The following is a 15422-nucleotide window of genomic DNA, read 5'->3' on the forward strand; positions in this document are numbered from 1 at the left end:
AAGAGGAGCAGGCAATGGGAGGGCCGAGAGGAGAGCTGTGTCTGAGGTTTCCTCCGAGGGCTGTAGACCGTAAAGCAGTCAGTCCATTTGGTGGCTGCAAACGTTGGCATCAGCCAGACCGGAAGTTGCACCAGCTCTTCTGCTGGCTCTTTTGGGGACAATGATCTGGCCCTGTTCACAGCTGGGCTGCAGGCAGGGTTTGCCTCGAGGTCCCAAGCTGAGCTTCGCAGTTACTCCCTCTACCAACAGCCCCTTCCTACTGGTCCCCAGGCTGGTCTTGCGTCCCAGCTACCTCGTGGCTTATTATCGTTAATAGGATTTCTTTTATTTTTCCAAATATTCTTTGACTGAATCCTGACGGGTAGATGAGGCAGGTATATACAGATAAGGACAGCGAATTCAGTGAGGGAAGTGACTCTTTCCTTTTAAGTTCATGTGGCAAAGAGTTCCTGAGCCTGGTGTGCTGATTCCAGGGCAGGGCTTCTCCTCCATCGCATCTGTCCTGGAAGAGTGACTCCTCAGCACGCACGGACACATGCACGCTCCCCTATAAATGCACACACTCACAGCAACTGACACACGCACGTGCAATGCTCACACCAGTAAGCAGTGCACTCGCTCTCATGCACACACACTCACACCATACACACGCGTGTCCACACATCCACACTCACACGCAGCACTCCTCCCTCCTGTTGCAACCTGTAGCCTTGGATTTCCTGAACAACAGTTGTTGCTCTGCTGTTCACAAGTTTTTATCATATGTGGGTACTCTCTGAATCGTTAATATTTCTAAATTGACTTAAATATATTTAAAAGGGGAATTTTAAGTTACTGCCTAACTGGAGAACCCATATTACTTATATATAGTAAATAGATAACCACAGACGTACACAGAGTGAAAACAAAACAGTGTCCTGCTGTAGCCAGGTGCTTCCTCTGCAGAACTGCTGCGCCCGGGCCTGCTCTCGCCGTGTTAAAGGGAGGCTGACGGGCATTAAGGGAGGTACAGAGGGGCACCAGCTGGAGGGACTGAAAGAGAATGGAAAAGGAACTACTCTCTCCCCAAGCGAATGGCGTGTCTGTGTATTACCTAAGAACATGTGTGGGCTCCACCTGTGGGACTGTAACACACTTTTGGAAACAATACCCCAAGAGGGACCAAACACCCTGGGGGAAATCCAAAATGAGTCCTCATTAGGAGGAGTTGAGTACAAAGGCCTAGAAGGAATTTCCATTCTTCCTCAGTCTCCAGGTGGGGGTTGTGCAGCATGTACTCTGCCCACCTTAGAGGCTGCCACGCACATTGCAGTTTCCACATTGTTCTCTGTGTGAGTGGAGACCCCCAGAGTGGTACAGTGCACAACCTGCACAGCCGTACAGGAAGACTGGCGGGTGGAGACCAAGAACAAGGACTGTTAGAGAAAGGGGCCAAGGGGATCTGCCAGCCCTGGTCTTCACTCAGGCTGGGGGACAGACGCCGAGCCTGAGTGGGGCCCAGGACCATGCCTCTCCCCAGACACCGTGGGCGCTGTGTGCTTGCCGGCCGAGGAGCAGGATTTTCCAAGGGGTTCGCAGTGCTGGGTGTCTGGCTGGGGCCACACCGACCCCAGCCACAGTGAGTCACCTCCCAGGGCTCTGGGTGCAAAAGGGGTGTGGGGATGTGGGGAGATATCCTTCCCAAGGTGAGGTATCTCCACCTCTCCTGGCCAGATGGCAGTGCCAGCCCCCTTTTCCTCTGGCATCATCCTTGGACATGCCTAGGGGCCCCAGTCTCCCCTGTCTGGGTCTTTCTGAGAGAATAGCCCCCGAGTTTTCCCTAAACCCAGGCCATTTACTTTTGTTCCCCTTGTCCCAGGAATGTCAAGCTCTCAGTATTCAGGGTGTATGCGTGAGTTCTACTCCTCCACTTCACTCCCAGCCCCCAAGTCTGACAGACCCTTGCCCCCTTGCCCAGCTCCCGCCCTAGGCTCCCCTTTTTGAGTCTCTGTCCCTGGAGCCTCTAACTCCCTCCCCCATTGCTGCTCTGCCTTCCTGAGCCTTGCTTTATGTCCTTCCATCTCCATGTCTGCCTCTCGCAGCCCATGGCTCGGACACGCTACAGGACACGGTGGTACCACTGCTGAGCACCCAGCTCTGCAACAGCTCTTGCATATACAGCGGAGCCCTCACCCCCCGCATGCTGTGTGCTGGCTACCTGGACGGGAGGGCCGATGCCTGCCAGGTGTGGCAGCGAGGGGGCTGTGGTGGAGGCTGGGGCAAGGGTCCTGCTGTGGCTTGGCCCCTGTTCTGAGCAGCCTCGCTAGGGGGGGGAGGCAAGATGGGTACCGTGCTGTGCTGGAACCAGGAGGAGCCTGGAAGGCGGGGTCAGCATTCCAGGAAGGTCTGGTGCCCCTCTACCTGGAAGGACTAACTGCCTGTTTCTCTGATCTCTGTGCCTGGATCCCTCAGGGGGATAGTGGAGGCCCCCTGGTGTGCCCAGATGGGGGCACGTGGCACCTTGTGGGGGTGGTCAGCTGGGGCCGAGGCTGCGCAGAGCCCAATCACCCCGGCGTCTTTGCCAAGGTTGCTGAGTTCCTGGACTGGATCCACGACACAGCAGGGTGAGTGGGGGCTGGGGTGGGGTAAGGAGGTTTGTAAAGCACCTGTCCTTCAGAAACTGACCCTTACCCCTTAGGCCTGGGCCTTGCTGGGGGCAGGGGAGGGGCTAGGGTATGTTCCCCAGGGTGGGAGGAAGCAGAAGTGATGCATATCCGTTGATTTCTATCCATTTAAGCATTGACTGGGGAAGAGCAGACCTGAGTTTGTATTGTAGCCCAGATCTGCCATTTACTGTGGCAAGTTCCTTTGGCAAGTTCCTAACTTGGTAAACTCCGTTACCTGCTAGTAGCTGTCATGGCTCCCTTACATGCAATTGAGATGATTCAGTGAGGTAAGGCCTGCACAGTGCTAGGCTTAGACTGAGTGACCCTGTGTTATTTATGGATTTCCTTATGCCCAGCACTCCCCCTGGTTTCTAAGGCAGTTACTAATGCGCACATTCCGGGCATTATGGAGAGAGCTCAGCATTTAGCAATTTGGGTTTGGCAACTCATGAATTCTTGTGTGACACTGGGCAACTAATGAATTCTTGTGTGACCCCATCTGTTCAGTGGGACGGCCAAGTGAGATAATGTGTATAAAAACATGTTATTTGTATCAAGCACTTTACAAATGCTGATCTTGAGAAGGAAAAGCATCTTTCTGCAAGGTTGGGCATGGGGTGGGTGTAGATAATAAACTTTAGGGTTTATAGGGGACTTTTGCATCCATCTTCTCATTCAAACCTTACAAAAAAACCTAGAGAAGCAGATATTTTTAGCCCCATTTGAGAGATGTGTAAATGAAAGGTCTAAATGGTTACGTGATTTCCTAAAATGAAATTGACTCGGCTGGTGCACGGTGGAGCCATACTGTGGCTCCAGCTTCTTCCTCTTCCCGCTCAGGAATTCCTCCCCTAGTCCTGTTGTTTCCTCCATCTCACTGCATAGCAACCTCATGTTTCCTGCGGTCTCTGGCAGGTCCACTAAATGGAGGAGAAGCAGCAGACCCTGATACAGAAGGCACGGATTTCCTATCACTGCACGAGAGACAGTCACCACCCACGGGCCAGCCTCCGGGCCATAGGGCCTCTCCCCTCAGATCCTGATTTCTAGTCCTTCTGTCTCATCAGAGAGCCTCAATGACAAGAGCTGGGCTAGGGCAGGGTTAGAACCATGGGGAAGCTGATGGATGTGGGGGAGGAGGTGGAGAAGAAGAGGCTGCTGGAAGCAGCTGGGAGACTGTCCTTCTGCTCTCTCGCCTCCCCAGCCCCTGTGCCCATCTTTTGGGAGGATGCTCAGGGATACCCTGGACCTGCCTTCTCCCTGTGCTCTCAGGCAGGTGGTGGTGGTGGGGGGAGGTGCAGGGGCAGTGCCTCCCTAGAGGAGTCCTTAGCTCTGGAGGCTCCTGGGAAGATGAGGTCAATGCTGGGCCAGCCCAGGTTAAGCCCATGGACTCAGGATCCTCTCCACTCTCCTGTAGTTGGTCTCACCTACTTCCTGTTCTGACCTAGCTCTGGCTGGCTCTGCTGGGAGAGGGGTGGGAGTGGGGAGTACTGTAAGAACTTTCTGGTTGGTATTGGAATAGAGTATGGTTTTAAATGACAATTCTGGGAACTGGTCCAAGGAGTTCTGTTATTAAAGTCTTGGTCCCGTTCTCTCTCTCTCTCTCTCTCTCTCTCTCTCTCTCTCTCTCTCTCTCTCTCTCTCTCTCTCTCACACACACACACATACTCACACTCACTCACTCTCTCTCTCACATAAGGGTAGAATTACAATTTTCCTCCCATACATGTTTCTTAAAGCTCTGGCACTGACTCCTCCTCATCGCTCTAGACTTTTGGCATGTACTGATTATCAAATTCTTTACATTTGTTAAATTTCCATGTCATGATCTGCAACAAAACCCCCACCCATCGAGGTACTGAGATGCTACAAGTCTGAGAAACACTTAAGTCAATGCTCTCTTAGGGACAGTCTGGCTTCCTCCGCACAGCACCCATCTCTCTTTCTTAGCTCTTAGCTCTTGTTTCAAAACTCGGCCTTCTGACTTGGGGAGATTTCTTTTTGCGGTTTCACCAGGTTAGCACTTTTCTTTTTAGCAATTAAAATGCAATTGGCATCTTGTTTCTAAAAACTGCAATGATTTTTTGTGTGTTGCTTACCCAAGGAAATGCAATTAGCATTTAGCTATTACTTTTTTGTGAGTTTTTCAGCATAATTTTAAGGGGCAGTACAAATAAATATTCATTCCTAGAGGGTCTGGTCCCTTTGCATAAAGTGCACTAAAAAATAAGGGCCTCAATTTACTGTCGCTTTGTTACCAGGGGAAGAGGTTGCTGGGGGTCTGCTGTCAAACTGCACAGGCAGCATGGGAGAGGCCCTGGCAGGTGGCAAACAGCCTCACCCTGGGTTGGCAGAGGCCAGCCCTCCAGCCTCCACCCTGAGAGCAGCACTGACCACTCCATTCTGGGAGGTGCCACGTCAACAGGCAGTTTCAGGGAAGCTGATCCCCCTGGGCAGGGAGGAGTTACCAGCAAACCCATCATCTGACCTTTTTTGTGTTTCTGATGTCAACCATAAGCATTTGCTTATTTAAAAGGAGGTTTTTCTTTGTCACAGTCATTATGCTCAGTAACATTTGAGTACCACTTTAGAGTTTATCAACTCTTCTCACATGTGGTGTCTCATTTAATTCTCATAACATCTATGTAGTGAAGATATTATTATTGTGACCATTTTACAGGTAAGAAAATGAGTTCAGAAAGATGGAGGGACTTTCCAAGACCAGCCAGGTACTAGTGCTGGAGCCAGGATGTGAACTGTAGGGCTTTTTATTCCAAATCCACAGCACTGTGTTTGCACACGGATGAGTGAGATGATCCAATTTTGCACAGAAGTATAGGATTGGAAGGTACTTTACCACCTGCCTACAGTAATGCTTTTTATAGGCAAGGTAACCGCAACCTGGAAAGTTAGGTGGCTCCCACCAGAGACACTTAGGTAATGTTCTTACGGATTTTCAGTTCTCCATGAGATTCACGGTCTGACTTAAATGTTAATAGCTCTGTAAACTGCACCTTAACTGCCCGCCTCTAGGAAGGTTCCTAGGGAATAGCTGGCTGCTCCTGGCGGTGAGGCTGGACTTTCTTACACATTCCAAGGCCAGGAGATGGACAGGCGTAGTAGGCAGGCCCTCTGCAGATTCCAGGACTCAGAGACTCCAGGGCAGAGCAGTCCAGGGTAATCTGCTGGAAGGTTTCCACCTAGAGTTGGTGCTGGAGTGGACCAAGCTGGGACTCACACAGAATGGAGGCTGTGCCTCCGCAGAACAGCAGGTGGGCTCCAGAAGGGCAGGGGCTTTCACAGGGCTGGGCTGAGCTTCTGAGCTTCCTCCCTTGCGAGCATCCTCAGGCTGAGGCCGCTGAGAGTGGAGAGTCCCATCTGGGGCTCTAACCACTCGTGAAAGTGCTGCCCTGAGCTAGTGACAGCTTCCCTGGAGTTTGGTCTCCCACCTGTCCAATTAGGGATCTGGGTGAGGTGGTCTCCATGGGATCTGCCTTGTCAGGCCATTGCCTCTGGAGTCATCTATCTGCCCACAGCTTCCAGTTGGCACACTCATGGAGGGGCGCCTGTTCCCTGCGACAGATCCAAAGGAGCAAGCTTGCTCTGGTGCCTCAGGCCCTACCAGGACAGCTCTCACAAGCTTTCCTTCTGGGTGCCTGGGAGGGGGAGGCACCAGGCAAAAGATTCTAAAGCCATGCTTCCCCCCACCCCCACCCCAACCCACGTCCTCCTATCCAGTGTCTGTATCCTAGTGAAGGGTTTAAGGACAAGTCAAACCCTTGACCTGGCACTGTTCTCAGCTGCTCCCCAGCTCCTTCCTGACACCCCAGGCTCTGTGTGCGACCTCACAGGCCCCAGCCTCCTAAAACCAGTGAAGGAATTTCCTCCCTACTGCGAAGACCATGGACATTTTTCCTTCTGCCTATTTTCCCTTGACAGCTCCTAAGCTGGCCACAGGACACCCTCTGCTTGCCAGCCTTCCCCCTCGCATGAGGCCCAGTAGTGAGGAGAGTTTCGGCTACAGCACAACCATTAACAGGCAGCTTGGGTGTGAGCCGTCCTCTACCCCTGGACATGTGCCAGGCTCAGGGAAGGAGGATCCTTTCCCACAGCCCCTCAGATGACCCCACCTTCCTCGTTTGCTGAGAACTGTCCTCGTGGTAATACAGAAACGCCATGTCCCTGGAAACCCTGCAGTCCTGGGCAAACTGGGACAGTGGGTCACACAGCCCGTTGCCTCTCTTCTGTATTAAAGGAACTCTGCGAAATCCAGTGCCTGTTGGCCTTCCTCAGTCCTCCTTCGGTCTGACTGGGCTGAAAGGCAGCCTTCCCTAGTGACCCAGAATTGGAGGACGAGAGGCTTTCTGGGAATTCTTGAAGCCTGGACTGTTTTCCAGAAGTGCTGCCTTGGCTTTGGGGCCCCTAGAGCGAGAGCCGGTTTTCCTGCGGGGCCCGCAGCTGACCTTGCTGCCCCTCACCTTTCCCACGGTGGCGCCTCAGATGGAAGCCAGGGCAGGCATACCTCATTTTTCCTAATGTTTTGAACATACTGCTTTGGCCTTCACAGGCGCAGGTGTCCTGCAGTTTGGAGGAGGCAGGAGGCTGAGGCAGATGTAGTGCTGCTCCATGAATATTCATTTCCCGTTTTCCCCAGGTCTCACTGATTTCTGGTCCCCAGAGACTGGTATGGGACTCACTATGTGACAGGTGCTCACTGAGCCCCTTCAGGAGGAAGAGAAGGGGGGCTGCTGCCCCGGAGCTGGGCAGGTTTCTTCTCCTGACCTCTACCTTCTGGAGGGGAGCAGAGAGGAGCAAGGAAGAGGCTGCCAGACTGCTAGAGCCCACAGGGATTTTGTGGGGTTTGTTTTTCCTCAGTACTGTCTGCAGCAGTGAAGGTCTGAATAAAAGAGTAAGGAAGATTTACCGTTCCCACAGCTTGGCAGCAGCCCTGTGTTTGTACAGTGGATCCAGGACAGGAGGGGCTGGAGTGGGTGGAGGCGATGCTGGCACTCAGGGGAAAAGCAGACCCTTGACAGTCTTTCTGCAAGGATTCAGGGGTGGAGTTGAAGGTGAGTCTGGGAGGGTGTATTTAGACCAACTCTCTAACTACCAGGGACCGGGGCATCTCCTCCACTCTCCCACCTTCCCCCTGCATAAACCTTTGGCAGGCAGCTTGGGTCCAAGAATCTCTAAACGCGGGTGCATGTGGGAGGCCTGACAGAGTGTGCTGCCAATGGGTCCAAAAGAAAGGGCCCCAGGCTGGGCTTGTTTGTCACTCATGGTCCTGATAATGGGCACAATCAAGAAATGACTTTTATCATGGCCTGGGCTGGGGCTGGGACTTGGAACCTTTCAGCTGAAAGTGACCTTGGACACGATTCAGTGTTAACTCTGCATGTATGCCAAGGCTGTATGAGCCATTTCTTGCTGACACTGTACTGTTCCTCAGGCCACCAAAAGATAGGCCATTTTTTGGACAGTCAGTCCTAATTGGTGAAGACTGGTGGTGGGAGGTTGCAGAAAAGAGGAAAGTCTGAGGGACTGGGGGCGGGCTCTGACAGGTGATATGATCCACATCGTGTGTATGTCTGTGTGTCCATGTCTGAGCATGTGTATATGCTTGTTTGCATGTGTGTGTCTATGAATGTCTGCATGTGTATTTGAAAGTGTGTGTCTGTGCATGTGTCTACATGTATGTATCTGTGTATTTGTGTGTGTTGTGTGTGGGTGTGTATTTGTATGTATACTTGTATCTGTGTGTGTGTTTTCTGTGGGAACCTTGAGGGGTCTGAGGGAAGAGGAGAAATGTAAGGAGTCTGGGGTAAGGTTGTATGGAATTTCTCCCCTGAAGAGGCAGATCTGGCTACGATTCTGGCCAGTTTCCACACAGAAGGCCCCCATCATCTTTAGCTGCCCCCTTCATGGACAATGTCAGAGAAATTGTCACTCAGAGTACTATATTTCTTTCTCACCAAAAATGCCCTCATTCTTTGAGGAAACTACAGTAATCCTCCCCCTTACACACACACACACACACACACACACACACACACACTCATACACTCACACGCTCACAAACCGCCTCAATACTTTGCCCTGGCAAGCATGATCATAAATTACTAGAAAGAATTAATCATGATAGTCATATATAAGTAATACATACCAGTAGCAGCAGCAGCAGTAGTAGTGCCAGTAGTAGTGGTGTGTGCATTCGTGGGTGTGTGCACGCACGTGTGTGTAGTCATTTCCTACAAGGGCTTCTGAATCTTAAGTCACCATCTCCAGACTGTTTCCTCCAGTCCCCCTTTAACATTGTGGGGCTTGGGACAGGAGTGTGGGTGAAAGCCACACAACATATGTCTAAATAGTTAAAAGCAGCACATCAAACTAGCAAATTGTTAAATTAAACATGTGTTCTCCTCTTGCCATGACAAATATTCCTCCTTAAGGATGTGGAAACCCAGATTCAAATGTAGAGAGCTTGAATCGTGGATTCTGTGCAGGAGCGCGGCAGAATGGGTTGAGCCAGCTTGTGGCTAGCTTTTCTTCCCAGCCCTGATCAGGCCCCTGCAACACAGAGCCTGTGGACAGCCATGTGGACACTCAGCCGGCTTAGATTAGGAGTGTGCCCAGCAGTGGGGCCTGGCCTCGGGAAAGAGGCCTGTGAGCTCTTGAATTCCAGGGTCTAGAAGGGGGCTCAGGGGTTCAGAGTAGGAAGATGACCTCAGCGCTGTGAGCTTCTCCCCTTAGGGGTGCTCCGGTGAAAGAGGGCCAGCACATCAGGGCTGAGGCTGGGCTGAGGCAAGCGAGGACTCACTGTCGGGATCACACAAGGCAGGTTGGCTGCTGCCTGTTCCTGATCTTGGTCTTACAGCACAGGGTCCTCTACAGTGGGCGGCCCCGAGCAGCACTCTTCTCTTGTCTGGGCTTCACGGGAGTTGAAATTTACGCCTGCCCATCAAGCAAGACAGAGGCAAGGTGACAGAAGTAGACTCTCTCTCCTGTGTACCCCCACTCCTCCAAAGTCCTGTAAAGCACCCCTGGCCACATTTCAGGGAGCTCCATTTCCACATCAGCCCAGCCCCTATGGCAATTCCTGGGCTCATGCTCAGTGGAAACATACCCAGAGAGATTCATTATGATTCCCAATCATGTAGCCTCTCAGAAATTAACTGAGATAAACACAGAGGAAAAACTCTAGTGTACCAAAAGATTATTCTCCAGGACAACGGCACAGAACAGTTCAATAAAAACTAAGGTGAGTCAAAGCTAATTATGAAAATGGATTAGTGGGGTCAAGGAATGGCCGTGGGACAGGAGCTGGGCTATGAATCCATAGGCATTTGGGAGAGATCTGGACTAAACTTGTTATGGATGGAATTGTGTCCCCCCAAAATGCATGTGTTGAAGCCCTAACCTCCAGTGTGACTATATTTGGAGACAGGGCCATTAGGAAGGTAATTAAGGTTGAATGAGGTTGTAATCCCTTCAGACTTTTATCCCTATAAAAAGACAAAGAGATACCAGAGCTCGCTCTCTCTCTCTCTCTCTCTCTCTCTCTCTCTCTCTCTCTCTCTCTCTCTTCATGCACGCAGAGAAGCAATGTGAATATATAGCAAAAGGCAGCCATCTGCAAGCCAGTAGGGAAATCTACACCGGAAACCGACTGATGGTGGTGGCACCCTGATCTTGGACTTGCAGGCCCCAGAACTGTGAGACATAGATTTTGCTGTTTAAGCCACCCAATCTGTGGTATTCTGTTATGGCAGCCCTAGCATACTAATATAAAATTAAATGACCAGAGAGGGTGCTCATAAAACACTAGAATGAATGAATACAAGACCAAGTGCAGGGTGATCTGGTGTGAAGCCTGTCCCTCCGGTGCTCATTGCACCACGTGTGGGAGGCATTTAGGAGACAGTGGGTGGGGAGGAGAGAAGAGCACTGGGCCAGGAGCTTGAAGCCTAGGGTCTAATCTGGCCTCCATTGCTAGTTAATGAGCCCAGCTGTCACTGGGGTTTGCTGTTTCTCTTTTCTCCTCTATGGAATAGAACTGATAATATATGTCCTGCTGTGGGGACAGAGCAAGGAGTGCAGTTTCCAGGCTCTCGCCCTCAAGTGGAAAGGTGCTCACTCGGGTAGTAAATGGCCATCAACTGTGACTGGATGGCCATCAGCTGTGGCTAGTTGGCCGTCAGCTGTAACCAGTGAGCCATTGGCCACTAATATAACTGCCATGGCTACGCTAGCAGAAAATGGGACTAGCAAGAAGATGGTGGCTGGGCTAACAAGAGCAGATTGCAGTTAGCAAGTGGGGTTGGTTGGTTGGCAGAGAAGTGGATGGCAAGTTGCGGATAGTGTGGCTCCTGCCTCCTGTGTCTCCAACCCAGCCGCCAGCGAGAATATAGTGGTATGACTCCCCTATCTATGGCTCCATGGGTGTTCCTTTTTGGACTCACCATGTCCTGCGTTCTTGTGTGGGGAGCAGGAGCTGAGACTCCGCCTGACACCCTGCATGACATCTGCTTGACTCATGGAGTAGGTAGGAAGACCTACTCAAACAACAGCAAGAGGCTTTGGAGATTGTGTAGAGCTAGGCAAGTGTAAAAGGATATTGTTTCTAACCCATATTGGTGAATCTGCCTGTTGTCATGTTTATCCAGTCAAATCCCATTCACTCCACGACTCTTTGATGCCGTGCTCCATCTAAGCCTTGAGTACCCAGAGTGAGTAAAATACCACTGCCTTCCAGGTGTTCACGAGTGAGATGAAGACAGACACTAAAAACTGGCTATATTTATTATTTGCCAAAAGAGCAAAAACGTGGAAGATTTTGAAAATTTGCTATAATTACTTTACAATGATTTACAGATAGCTGCTTGCTTCCAAGAAGGAATTGATGTGGTCAGTGTAGACATTTCCCACCTACTATCAGCACGTAAGGTTTTAAAGAAAATAATGGAGGCAAATGATGTTTCGATCGATTGTAACCTCAAAAGTGTGATTTCCAGGGGCGGCTGGGTGGCTCAGTTGGTTAGAGCGCAAGCTCTTAACAACAAGGTTGCCTGTTTGATTCCCACATGGGATGGTGGGCTGTACCCCCTGCAACTAAGATTGAAAACAGCGACTGGACTTGGAGCTGAGCTGCGCCCTCCACAACTAGACTGAAGGACAACGACTTGGAGCTGATGGGCCCTGGAAAAACACACTGGTCCGCAATATTCCCCAATAATAATAATAAAAAAAGAAAAACAAAAACCAAAAAAACAACGTGTGATTTCCATACCAACCTATTTATGCAGGATAAAAAGCCCAAGACAAATCCTGCTTCTGTTTCACAATATGGCTAGCCTTGGTTGAATGGTGATTTTAATAGAAAACACTAAGCCCCCGTCACCCCCCAATGCCTTGCCAAACAGTGTGCGCTCCCACACATGTACACACACACACGTAAAGAGATAAGTCAACTGGAGCCCTTAGAGGGGTCAGATCAGGCTCTCCATGGAATCCTGGGTTCTAACCCTGGCCCATCACTTTACATTTCCGGGTGTCAGTTTCCTTATCTGTGTAACAGAAAAGTGTGGGGACAGAGTCCCAGAGAGCAGTTTCCAGGCTCTCGGCCTCACGTGGAAAGGTGCTGGCTCGGTTATTAGATGACCATCTGCTGTGGCTGGGTGGCCATCAGCTGTTACCGGTTAGCCATTAGCCACTAATATAACTGCCGCGGCTACGCTAGGAGGCTAACAGAGAAGGGGACAGCAGATTGCAGATCATGTGGCTCCTACTTCCTTTATCTCCCACCTGGCCGCCAGCGAGAATATAGTGGTATGAACCTCCAATCCATGGCCCCACTGATGTTCTTTTTTGGCCTCACCATATCCTGTGTTCTTGTGTGGGGAGCGGGAGCTGAGATCCTGCATCACAGAGAGTAAACACTGCCTTGTAAGTTTTATTGTCAGTGTGGGGACAGAGCCAGGAGTGCAGTTTCCAGGCTCTCTCCCTCACGTAGAAAGGTGCTCACTTGGGTAGCAAATAGCCATCAACTGTGATTGGATGGCCATCAGCTGTGGCTAGTTGGCCGTCAGCTGTATCCAGTGAGCTGTTGGCCATTAATATAACTGCTGTGGCTACACTAGCAGGAAATGGGGGGCTAGCAAGAAGATGGTGGCTGAGCTGGCAAGAGCAGTTTGTTGGCAGAGAGACGTGGACGGCAGGTTGCGGATAGTGTGGCTCCTGCTTCCTGTGTCTCCAACCCAGCTGCCAGTGAGACTATAGTGGTACGACTCCCCTATCTATGGCTCCATGGGTGTTCCTTTTTAGCCTCACCACGTCCTGCGTTCTTGTGCGGGGAGCGGGACCAGAGACCCTGCATGACGCCCCACAAAACACTGGTCTTTTCAGAACAGTCACCATGGAAGACCCAGTCCTGCGGGATCTCTCCTAGTGGCCTCTCACCATCCCTTCCTTCCTCCCTCCTGTCCTTTCTTCTCAGTTTCTTCTCTCTCTGCTCGCCACCCTCCTTTCCTTCTTTGTAACTGAACACTTTGTGTGCCCAAATGTACAGATAAATAGCTCTCTATTACAGCAGAGTTTGCAGTCACCTGAAGGAACTTAGAGACATGCACCAATCACTTCAGTACAGGGTCAGATATAAGGTACAATGGGCACCAATAAGGCACGAGTCTGGTTAAAGAGATTCTGCTGAGTTAGGCCTTGACTGATGGATGTCAGAACTGAGTTGGGGCAGGGGAGGGGCTGGGGCTGGGAGGAGAAGAGAGAGCGAGGGCATTTTGGCCAAAGGAATAGCAGGAAATACCTGAAATTCCCTGGGAAATAGCAAATCATTTTTTGCAAGTAGTTCTGTGATTGTGGCCCTGGAGCAGGGTGTGACGGCAGTGAATATGTGGGAACCTCACTCGGCCTTTGGGAAGTGGGAGGAGCCACTGGAAGCATCAAAGCAGGGAGAGTCACAGTCATATTTAATGAGAGAATATGAGTGTATCATGGAGAGATTACTCTGGGAGAGGCGTGCAGGTGGGCTTTGGGGGGCACTGGCGTAACATCATTACCATTAATGTAGGATTTCAAACTTCTTTTAAAGACAAAGTCTTTATTTGGAACCCTTAAATATATGAGATGAAAGCAATGTTTTATTAATTTGCATTTATTTTATAATTCCAAATTGGCAATATCTACTTAGTATGAAATCAATGTGAATGATGTCGTGGTTTTTTTTTTTTGTTTGTTTGTTTTTTAAATAACACAAGATTTTATTTATCCTGAATGATGTCGTTTTGATGATCATAGGGAATTGAAGTCAGGGGCTATGCATCAAATTACTGAGTTACATTAGCTTCAGGACCCAGTTTATTTCCAGATTTTGATTTTGGTTGCATAGCGCTAAGAAATCCTGACTTACACAGTTAAGTAGTTGCTAATAGCAATGGGTTTTTCACAGCTTGACTTTTAGTCTCAGGACACCCTTTAATTAAAAAGGGAAAACTTCATTTAGAGGCCCGTATAAAAATGAATTAATTTCATATCCTAAGTTAATGGGCTGGAGGCCTCCATACACCAAAATTGGGTATATAGCACATTATCATTATGATTTAGATGGTCAACGTATGCCTTAGCTCAGGCTACCATAACAAAATACTATAGACTAGGTGGCTTAAAAAACAGAAATTTATTTTCTCACAGTTTTGGAGGCTGGAAAGTCCCAAGATCAAGGTGTAGCAGGCTTCTGGTGAGGACTGTCTTCCTGGCTTGCAGGTGACTGCCATCTCACAGGGTCCTCACATGATGGAGAGAGAGAGAGCTCTGCCCTCTTTTCCTCTTCTTGTAAGGACCACCCACATGACCTCATCTAAACCTAATTACCTCCCAAAGCCTTCATCTCCAAATACTGTAACACTGAGGGGGAAGGATTCAACATATGGATTTCGGGGGAACACAAATATTCAGTCTATAACAGTTACATAGCACCAAGAAATCCTGATTTGTACAGTTAAGTAGTTGCAAATGGCAATACATTTTTCATAGTTTGACTTTTAGTCTCAGGATACTCTCTAAATTAAAAAGAAAACAAGTAGATTCAGGGGCTTATGTAAAGTGAATTATTTTGGCATTCTAAATAAATGCGCAGGTGGTCTCCATGTACCCAAATTAAGTATATAACACATTTTCATCATGGCTTAGAAGACTAAAATATATTTTAAACAAAATTTAAATAAAATATTTGAGAAACCCCAAACCACATATGGAAACTGAAGATAAGCGAGATTATTGCTGACCTGAAAGTGAAGGGTATTATGTGATTTATTTGTGTTGGTCGTTCACTGGGGGACAGCAGCTGACCCTCACCATGGCCAATGTTGGACAGTTAGGGCTGCATTAATACTTCTTCAGTGTGGGTCTTGAGAGACACTTCTTTCAAAGCTGGCAGGAGTGGGAGGTGGGGTGGCTACATTGGGCTCACCCTTTCTACAGAGAGCATGTGGCATTTGTATAAACTCAGTACCTGTCTGATCTATGATTTGTGGGCGTTGAAAATGCCAGGATATCACATCCATCTGGAAACTCCTTCCTGTGTATGCTTATGGAGCTTCCCCAAAGTACAAAAGCTCACCAAGAGGAGACTGGTAGCAGCCACTTTTACTGAGCACCTACTATATTCTGGGCACTGTTTTATGCACTTTAATCTTTGCAGCTACCCTATGAGATGATTGCTATTATTATCTCCGTTTTACAGATGAGGAAACTGAGGCACAAAGAGGT

The 15422-nt window shown here is 49.6% G+C and overlaps 1 protein-coding gene across 3 annotated transcripts in view; it reads left to right on the forward strand.

Annotated features, from left to right (window-relative positions):
• TMPRSS5 (transmembrane serine protease 5) overlaps positions 1–4716 on the forward strand; it is a 35955-nt gene extending 31239 nt beyond the window's left edge. Inside the window, exons 10-13 of one of the 3 annotated variants that reach the window (XM_088791448.1) lie at positions 1466–1618; positions 2082–2224; positions 2452–2603; positions 3561–4716. In XM_088791448.1, the coding sequence (XP_088647574.1) occupies positions 1466–1618; positions 2082–2224; positions 2452–2603; positions 3561–3594 (482 nt within the window). In that variant the 3' untranslated portion in view covers positions 3595–4716. The remainder of the gene's footprint in view (positions 1–1465; positions 1619–2081; positions 2225–2451; positions 2604–3560) is intronic. The other 2 variants (XM_088791449.1, XM_088791450.1) reach the window with 2 other exon arrangements.
• The last annotated feature ends 10706 nt before the right edge of the window (positions 4717–15422 follow it).

Source organism: Rhinolophus sinicus, chromosome 14 (genome assembly GCF_057876585.1).
Source record: "Rhinolophus sinicus isolate RSI-liver-muscle chromosome 14, RSI-T2T, whole genome shotgun sequence".
Taxonomy (NCBI): domain Eukaryota; kingdom Metazoa; phylum Chordata; class Mammalia; order Chiroptera; family Rhinolophidae; genus Rhinolophus; species Rhinolophus sinicus.